This window comes from Punica granatum, chromosome 8, assembly GCF_007655135.1.
Source record: "Punica granatum isolate Tunisia-2019 chromosome 8, ASM765513v2, whole genome shotgun sequence".
Lineage (NCBI taxonomy): Eukaryota > Viridiplantae > Streptophyta > Magnoliopsida > Myrtales > Lythraceae > Punica > Punica granatum.
The window spans coordinates 10,827,750-10,838,501 of NC_045134.1; the positions used below are offsets into that span (position 1 = coordinate 10,827,750).

At 34.1% G+C, this 10,752-nt stretch overlaps 1 protein-coding gene across 1 annotated transcript; it reads left to right on the forward strand.

Annotated features, from left to right (window-relative positions):
- Positions 1-7,653: 7,653 nt before the first annotated feature.
- Positions 7,654-9,979, forward strand: LOC116188730 (putative FBD-associated F-box protein At5g56820). Its single transcript, XM_031518215.1, has 4 exons — positions 7,654-7,695; positions 7,911-8,774; positions 8,902-9,054; positions 9,689-9,979. Exons 1-4 carry the CDS (start codon positions 7,654-7,656, stop codon positions 9,977-9,979), a joined length of 1,350 nt encoding a protein of 449 aa, XP_031374075.1.
- The last annotated feature ends 773 nt before the right edge of the window (positions 9,980-10,752 follow it).

Below are 10,752 nucleotides of genomic sequence, written 5' to 3' on the forward strand. Positions count from 1 at the left end.
TAATTATAGAAGACTTAACCGGGCATTATCTTTCCGGATAAATCGTCACCTCTATCTGTATTCATGATTAGTATATGATACTAATGAAGATGGAGTAGTGAATCTCACGTTATCTGATAACTGTTGTCATGACAGACATGTGGATGTTTATGTGATAAGTAGTCAAACATGACGTTCATGTAACATTCATACGGTAATTTACTAATGTCAATGAATATTATCTATATCGTATTAGTGCATATAGTCCTTAGACCTGAGATAGAACGCTATCTCATGTATGGGTAATTATAATTTGCTATTGCTAATGTATTTGTGCTCAGCATGAGTATTCAACAATAATAGTTCTAGTTAGTTACTCTTACTTGTGTGAGGAGAAACGATGTCCCCTTAGCAGCCAAATTGTACGCATCGGCGTTTCAATATTCTTCTGAGTACTTGGAACAATAACAGTTGAAGGTTTTAGATTGAACAATCCACGACTCGCAACATACATGGCGAATCCTCCCAGATAAATGCATGCCTCATTTCCGAATTCGATTTATAAAGTGGGGCAATGTTTCGTGACTTGATGGATTGAATAATTATCTGAAGCTAGAAATGCGACAACTCAATAGGAACTCCAAAACCAAAAAGCTTCTTCTTCGATTACAAATTGCAAGAAGAGTTCTATCACGAAATAACTATCGTTTGCTTCCATCAAGAACCAGAGAACTCATCGATCAAAGGGAGAAAACCAACAGTTACTATCATTTGCATCTCAAAAGATGAGACCATCGATTCCAAATGCCAAGAATCAAAGTAGAAAAATATCCAAGCTCGGACAATCGATCGGATTACACAGAGCCAATCGATCGAAGATCGAAAAACAAAAGGAGGATAAGAAGGACCGAGAAGAGGATATTCACATTAAAACAAAAGGAGGAGAAGAAGGATCGAGAATAGGATCACATGGCGTCATTGGCGTCGTTGGCGTCATTGGCGTCGGCCTGTTCCAAGTCCAACAACAGAATGTCGATCAAGATATGGAAGAACTCCACTTGGGCCAAATTGGGGCCGCCTTCGTCCAAGAGAATGTTGAAGTGGCAATGATGATTCGCCTTCAAATTTATGGCCCACACTATATCATTCCTAGTTGACGAAGTTGCTCTCGAGGGCCTAAAGTTTGGCCAAGCTCTAGGTGAGCTCCCGCCTCCTGTTCGGGGCTAGCTCCACCTCCATGTGTTGGAAGATAGCTCGAAGAGCTTTATGTTAGTGATATACCTTAGAGCTAGTTTATGTATTTGGATAATTTCTTTTATGGAATTGAAGTTTATTCGATTATTCATATACGGTCTATGTTTATTAGAATAAAGTCCTTAAGATAATGTTTTACTCTTAAAGAGTTAAGAATATTAGTGACGGAGTATTTCGGTAAGAATATCTTTAAACTGTTCACAATTATAGGAGATTTATCCGGGCATTATCTTTCTGAATAAATCGTCGCCTCTATCTGTATCCATGATTAGTATATAGATACTAATGAAAATGTAGTAGTGAGTCTCATGCTATCTGATAACTATTGTCATGATAGACATGTGGATGCTTATGTGATAAGTAGTCAAACGTGATGTTCAGATAATATTTATGTGGTAATTTACTAATGTCAATGAATATTATCTATATCGTATTAGTGCATATAGTCCTTAGACCTGAGATGGAACGCTATCTCATGTATGGGTAATTAGAATTTGCTATTGCTAATGTATTTGTGTTTAGCATGAGTATTCGGCAGATAATAGCTCTAGTTAGTTACTCTTACCCGTGCGAGGAGAGCTGATGTCCCATTGGTAGCCAAATTGTACACATCGGCATTTCAATATTCTTCTGAGTACTTGGAACGATAACAGTCAAAGGTATTAGACTGAACAATCCACAACTCGCAACATACATGGTGACTCCTCCCTGATAAATGCATGCCTCATTTCTGAATTCGATTTATAGACAGGGGCAATATTTAGTGACTCGATGGATTGAATAATTATTTGAAGCTTGAAATGTGACAACTGAACAAGAACTCCAAAACCAAAATGCTTCTTCTTCGATTACGAATAGCGAGAAGAGTTCTATCACGAAATAACTATCATTTGCTTCCATCAAGAACTTGAGAACTCATCAACCAATGAAAGAAAACCAACAATTAACTATCATTTGCTTCTCAATGATGAGACCATTCATGCCAAATGTCGAGAATCAAAGTAGAAAAATATCCAAGCTTGCACAATCGATCGGATTACACAGAGCGAATCGATCGAAGATCGAAGAACAGAAGGAGGAGAAGAAGGATAGAGAAGAGGATATTCACATTAAAATAAGAGGAGGAGAAGAAGGATCAAAAATTGGATCACATGGCGTCGTTGGAGTCGTTGACGTTGTTGGCATCAACCTGATCCAAGTCTAATAGGAGAATGTCGATCAAGTTATGGAAGAACTCCACTTAGGCCTCGTTAGGGTTGCCTTCGTCCATGAAAATGTTGAAGTGACAATGATGATTCGCCTTCAAATTTATGGCCTACACTATATCATCTTCCCAGTTTACGAAGACCCTCTCGAGGGCCTAAAGTTTGGCCAAGCTCTGGTTGAGCTCCAACCTCCTACTCGAGGCTAGTTCCACCTCTAAGTGTTGGCAAATAGCTCGAAGAGCTTTCTATTAGTGATATACCTTAGAGCCGGTTTATGTATTTGGATAATTTCTTTTATGACAATGAAGTTTATTATATTATTCATATATTGTCTATGTTTATTAGAATAAAGTCCTTAAGATATTTTGAATGCTTCATTCTTAAAGAGTTAATAATATGAGTGATGAAATATTTCAGTAAGAATATCTTTAAATTGTTCACGATTATAGAAGACTTAACCAGGTATTATATTTTCGGATAGATCGTCACCTCTATCTATATCCACGATTAGTATATAGATACTAGTGAAGATGGAGTAGTGAGTTTCATGCTACCTGACAACTGTTCTCATAACAGACATATGGATGCTTATGTGATAAGTAGTCAAACGTGACGTTCAGATAATATTCATGCGGTAATTTACAAGACTATAGTTCTGTAATCGCAACACGTGATAGCATAGCACATGTCAATGTACCATTAACACATTTAAACACAAACTAATATGAGATATATTTTAACGTTAAAGTTTGTACAAAAACTTGCTCCTCGATGGGATACATATGACCTAGATGCCTCAACGTAACTTACGAGTTTACAGGACTAACTACTTAAGGCAAGCGCATAACTATAAGATCCCAACAGCAGGGCCAGCATATACATTTACAAGGCCGGCAGTGCCTGCATCAGTCCAACATGTTCAAAACACTAGACAAACTAAACAATCTCAATTGTTTAGGTTTTCTTGCGCTTCCTCTTCAAGAAGGGCATAGTGCTCAAAGCTCCTCCAGAGGATATACGCGGATCATCTATAACTGTGGAACATGTTATATCATTTAGGTCATATCTTTGTTTTTTTTTTTAAAAAAAAATTTCCTCTAATTCTTTCTAATAGAATATAAATTAAGAAAAAATGAAAAACTGAGGCTTTATAAAGACGACAAAAATGTAGTCATTTTGAGGGATAGACCTAAAACGATGACGTTTTGTCATTTTAAAAAAGGTTAAAATGACATCGTATTGAGCCACCAGTGAAAATTGACGTCGTTTCGTTGTTTTTTAAGTTGAGAAACTTTTGGCTTATTCAAGATTAGTGATGAAAATTTGTGTTGCTTTTATATGAGAAAATGTCTCAAATTGCCTTTGATTATTGAAATTCTCAACAAGCTTATCCAAATGACCCATAGTGTACCCATATTGTCAAATCTATCATATGTTTTTTTTGTCAGATATATCACATGATTTACTTTTTGCATCAAATTTATCTTGGCTTTATCTTTTCCGTCGACATCTAACGGCCGTGCTAACGTGGCATCGTGGCCCACTATCGCTTCACATGCTACGTCAGCACAATCGTTAGATGTCGACGGAAAAGATAACGTTGAGATAGATTTGATACAAAAAGTAAATCATGAAATATATCTGACAAAAAAAAAGCATATGATAGATTTGACAAAACGGGTAAATCATGAGCCATTTGAGGCAAAAAATCCCTTGTTAGAATAACTGTTTTAAGTTGAAGTCTGCATTCACAATTTCCACTTAGGATTCTTTATATCTTCTTACATTGGGTGAAGTCATTCCATGTAGTTAAATTCATGGAGATGAATTTGGTTGTAAACAACAAATGGTCCTCACATCTTGAAATGTTTGATCTTTAGTTGCTTGCAGAAGCTTCAAAGCAAATCTTTGGTTTTTTGAGCTGAGGAAATGATAGAGCGATATCTAACTCTTATATTGACAAACTTTTAACTTATGAGTTATATTTTGGGCAAATTACACAAAAAAATCTAAATTTTGTAAAACGTCTTAGTTTTGTCCTAAATTTTATTTTGTAACAAAAAAATAACATGTTTTGAGAATCATCTTAGATTTGACCTCCCATTACCATTCTGTTAAGTTTACCGTCTATTTGTCTACGTGGACTTCACGGAACCCACAAAATTTATATATCTATGATCATCATCTTTTTTCTTTTAAAAAATAACCAAAGTTTTCAGAAAAGTCTCAATTTTATTTCAAATTTTGATTTGTAATTTAAAAAATACATATACCATGAGAGGAGATGCTAGTTGGGGCCGACTTTAGGAGCAAAAACATATGGTTTTTTTTCATTATAAACTAAATTTATGATGAAATTGAGATTTTTTTGAAAATTTGAATTTTTTTTATTTAACCTATCTTATTTGTTTATTGATTTATATCTGGAGTTAACCGTCCACATATGCAAAATTGACGGAATTTATACCGGAAGTCATTTTTTAGGCAATTTAGAAAACTTATGGTTTGTTTTGTTACAAAACAAAATTTAGGACAAAACTGAGAAGTTTTACAAAATTTAGGTTTTTTTGTGTGTAATTTGTCCTTATATTTTATAGGTGCTTGATGCATGTACATGAATGATCCAATCTTTGTAGGTCAATATAATTTCGAGCTTCTATTGATTCGAACTAATATCTAAAAAAGCAGTTACGTGTTAAATTTATTGAGGTTGTGCAACTTGCAAGGTAGTAAAAGGAAATGTTGCTCTATAAAGATTTTTATATGCTAATAAACATACAAATACAAGTATATGCCGGTTATTTAGTTGTTGTATCTATATAAAGGTTATGTTAATATTATGAATGTATTTGATTATAGATAGAGGAATCCAATTTACAAATTTGATCTTTAAAGAGATTCTTTTTCGTGAATTTTCTCAATGCATATTCTTTTTTGTCAGGAATTCATCAAAAAAAATCTTTTTGATAAGGTTTTTCAATGCATATTGACTGCCTTTCAATTACTACTTGATTTTACTTCTTGATTTTTTAACCAAGATGCGCCGCTAAAGTTATTCCATTAAGAATCTACACATAACAACAAATTATCAATACCCAAAAGTTAATTAAATATATATACATTGAGGCCAAAAAAATTAAATATCAATTGGTGTCTTAAACATAAGAAGTGGACAAATCTAAATAAAAGTCCTTTCCTTGATGAATCCAATTTTTCATGACCCAACAATCTTTGAATCTAACTTTCTCATGTTTATTTGGGTGCACAAATAATTTTCTATTTTCAATTGAAAAATTATGATTTAATTCAATAAATTTACAAAAATAATTTTATATCTTTTAATATCTTTTATGCAACTAGCGAGAAACCAAATTATCTTGGGACCAGTAAGAACTAAATTTTTATGAAGAGTGGTGGAATTTTACATACACTATAAACTAATACAAGGCATGATTGTTTACATATTTATCTTGGTTACAGTTAATAGATACATATTCTCTAACAAATATTGAAATAGAAAGATCAATTGAAGAACGGCAGTCATCTCTAAGACGAATTAGCATAAAATTAATTTGCCTTTCACTATTTATTACATGAAGTCAATATATATTTACATAGATGTTTATGAAAAATCATGGCAAAAAAATTATATACAAAAAGTTGTTTCTGTAAAGTTCACTCCCTGCAAAGTTGAGGGCTAAGTTGGTAAATCTTTCTATCGATATTTAATTTACTTTATAATTTATGTAAATTTACGATGACAATAATAATAAAAAATAAATAATATTTAAAACTATCAAATAATTTAAAAATAACTTTCAAAATCTTAACTTTTCTTTTAAAGTTTTTTTTACTGATAATTGCTTTGCTTTTAAGTTTGAAAAGGAAAATAATACTCACAAATAATACAGACAATGTGATAAAATTTCTGATAGAATGTAACAAAGTAAAAAAATTTCATGAAATCTATTATTTAATATTTGAAACAAAAATCCATCATCTATATGTGTGTGTATATATATATATACACACACACAAAGCTAAATTCAAGTGCATCAAATATTAGCGTGATTTTAAATATATTATTGCTATTATTATTATTATTGTCATTTGAATTATTTTTTTAACCGTGCATCAAATAGTGATGTAATTATAAATAAATATTCAATTAATCAACAATAAGAAAACTATATTATTATTATTGTTGCTACTATGTTATTGAATTTTCTCTCTATCACTATATATATACACACACACACAATTGAATAATATTTGAATTATATTTTGAAAATATAAATATATTATTTAATGCAATATATATTAAATTTTCTGTGGATTATAAATTGATCTCACAATATACTTTATATGTGAAATTCATTGTCTATTTTATACTATATTTTACAAAATTTATTGTTAAATAAATGAAAATAAATCTTCTGAGATTTGAATAAAAAGAAGTGGAGTGGACGTATGTGAGAGGAAGAGGAATAAGAGTAAAGGGAGAAGCTGTGGTATTAAAAAGAGAGTGAATAAAACATGGAGGGATATAATTACTAATTTCTAACCGAATTGGAGAAATGATAACTTTGACAAAGTTAGACCAATACTTTCCTTCTCTAGAGTAATGGTAATACATGTATTAATTAATTCCTTAATATACTTGAATTTGATTATTTATTATTATATAGTACACAAAAAAGTGAAATTTTTTGTGGAATTTTTAAATTTAACTAAATATAATTGAATTTGAATTGGGTAAACACAATTATATTTTTAGCAAAAATTTTGTGCGATGCACGAGCCAAAAATCCTAGTATATATGAGCAACCTCTATAATTGTATAAAATATGAGAAATTGCATTGAAGTCCATCGCATTGAATAGGAAGATTGAGGCCCAATATCCTAACTTGGCATTTTAGAACTTCTAATTAAATAGGCAACTATGGCATTTCAGTAAATTTATTTAACCCTAGCCAACGTTTTTTTTTTTTTTCCTGTCTTTCTGTTTTTCTACACCTCCAAGACCTCTACTCTACCTCCCTCCCGGCCGAGCTGCTCCGTGCTCTTTTTTAATATAATAATAATACACATGAATTGTGTTTTAATTTCCTCAACATTGCCGATCGACTGCTTATTTGGTTGCTATAGCTATAGGTGAAAATTGATTGAGCTTCATTGACTGCAGCAAATTTTGATCCTATAATAATAATAATAATGGCGAAAGGGGTCGAGTTGGCTCAGTGTTCGGAACTCGTGGTACGCTGATCACTTTCCTTTTTCTTTTTCTTTTCTTTTTATTGGCTTTCGCTGCGCCGTGATATTTGGCTTTCTTTTCCTTCAGTTGTTATTCGCCTTCTTGATTGATAGATTTGTATATACCGTTTGTTGATGGTCTGCTATTACGTAAATGTAAGCAAACTTCTTCTTTTTTTTTCTTTTTTCTTTTTTTTTAATCTTTTTTGAAATTAAAGGATCGGCTCAGCTCGCTGCCTGATGACATCCTTATTGACAACATCCTGCCAGTTTTCCCAATGAAAGAAGCAGCGAGAACCAGCATCCTGGCACGCAGATGGAGATTCCTCTGGCCCCGTGTTCGCTTCTTGGATTTGGATTTCGACGCCTCTAAAAAGGTTGCGGCATGCCCTCTTCTTGATAGGGATAGCCGAAGAGAATTCTTCCGCTACGGCGGCAGAGCAGCTTCCGATTACTTCGACTGGGTGGATCGAGTCGTCCTTTTTCACAGTAGGCGCTCGAATTCTCTGCGTCACTTCCGTATTCGCTTTCTCTTGGATGAGAGCTTCTCCCAGGATATCGACTCCTGGCTTATGTTCTCCCTAGAAAAGGGAGTGGAGGTGCTTGAGCTCGACTCCTGTCGAAGATTGCTCATCGACAGGGATCCCCCCTGCAGGTTCCCCTCCATTCAGCCCCGTCTACTTCCCAAGCTTAGATTACTGAAATCGCTCTCCCTGACTGATGTATCCATAAATAATGATTCTCTGGAGCATCTGTTGCTGGGGTGCGAGTTCCTCGAGAGACTGCACCTTCGCTGTTTGAAGCCTTTAACCGCGGTCAACGTCACCGGTCCCGTATCGAGGCTGAAATACATAGACCTGTCCCATTGCATTTGTGTGCGTTCAATCATGATATCAGCCCCTACGCCTGACCTTGTGTCATTCACGTACAGTTATTGGGCAAATCCTCACCTGCATGTTGAGCTTGCACCTCGACTTGTTGATCTGTTCATCGCCAGCAGTTACGATCTTTTTGCTCACCCACTCTCTCGCTTTGTTTCCCATCTCCAGACCCTTCACCTGCACATAGAATTTTGGCACTTGGTTCGTCCCGCTTTGCAATTTTATAAGTTCGATTAGTCCCTCTATAGCTGCTCCCATCCTGTTGAGTCCCATTTTGCTCGATCTTAATTTAAGTTAGTTTCTGCATAATACGTATTAACTTTTGCAGGTAGAAACGTACTTGCCTCGTTTTCCCGACCTAAGCGGTCTGAAACACCTGAAGTTGTCACTAACTTGGCTTAAATATGATCGAGAGGACCTCCATGGTCTGACTTCCCTGATAAAGGCAGCCCCATCCGTGCAACACCTAACACTGGTGACGGTGAGCCGTTGTTGGGCTTTTTCTTTCTTAATAATTGGTTTCATTTTGACTAAAGTCGATCGATCAGTCTTCTAGTGTAGAAAATTATATGTTCGTTAAAATTGTTGTTGACCTTTAAATTTTTTAGTACTTTTTTCCCTTCCTCATTGATCAACACTTCCTGTATTGAGAAAGCTGGTATACTTCTAGCATACTGTAAGTTATTTCAGTAAATACATACAACCAACTCCCATTCTTTTACCACTTACATCTTAGAAGATTTCACAAAACCTTTATGTATGTCCTTTTATGAAATTTCATTCGGAATTTGACACAATTTATCTTTTTATAGAGATTGTGATGTGAAAATCGGAAAGGATCTCAACTAAATTGGTTAGACCTTAAAATTTCTTTCATATTTAATTCTTTAATATTAATATATTTTAACTTAGCGGTACAATAAATTTAAGGCAAAATATTGTTCATCGATTGGTTGGGTATAAAGATCATCTCAATATAAAGCCTCCTTTGTCTTACAAGGCCCGATTTAGAGATTTGTTCCAGTTTTTTTTTTTTTTTTTTTTTGTATATTATACACAAATAATAATATAATGACTTGCAGAATCTTCATTTTTTATTTATTTATTGAAATTAGGGAACTAGACCCAGCAAAGAGCTAAAGATCAGCAATGAATTTTCCAACTTGGATCTTCAGTTTCTACGGGTGATCGAGATAGTAGGGTTTCGAGGTCTGGAGGTGGAGCGCGAGCTCGCTGTGCACCTGATTAAATGTGTTACATCACTTGAGAAGCTTATCATTGATTGCCGGCTCCCATTCTTATTGGGAAGCATTATCGACGAGTACGGTGTTGCAAAGGAAGAGATAGAAGAGCTGAGAAGAAATGCCTTAGAGCTCAAGCAAGCGCTGAAGCTAGTTGTAATCTAATTACAAGACAAACTAGGTGAGTATTTTTGTGTTGCGCGGGCGACTCCAAGAATAAAATATATAATTTTCTATTTATTGAAAATAATGTGATTATTTTGGTAGAATATAATGTTATGAACAGCTGAAGACTCGTATGCTTGTATTAATGAACTCTAATCTCATTAGAGGCAATAATTTAATAAATAATCAGAATCTACATTAATAAAATAATATTTCTTTTTTAAAAAAAAAAAGAAAAGTAAAATATCTTTTTCATGTCAAGATTGATGATTTCATTGCTCAATGTCTTCATGACTATGCTTTTATTTTTCGTATGCAAAATCAAAATTGGCATGGTTCTTCAGCAGGTTGCACTAAAGCACACAGTATTGATGGACAAAATGTGCGTTGACCGTCGTCTCGTTGCAATGTGTTCCTCGTCTACGAGAGCTGTCTTCCTATGCATGAATGATCTGCATATATTTTTGTTACGTGGATGATCAATTGGGACCTATTCTTACATAGGAGCAGAGGACAGCCTAATTCTATATAATCGATGAATATATACTTAAATGGTTATTGACAATGGCCGCCTTGAATGAGTACTAGCTATTAGATTCAGTTTGTCGTGTCACCACACACATATTGGCGTGGTTTGGACAGTTGGCTAGGAAACCCTCCTTGACTTAATTTTGAAATGCCAATGGAGGCCCATATATAAATAGTTCCAAAATAGATGTAGTTACACCCTATGCATGCATTGGTGATATATATATTTATTATCATCGATCCAA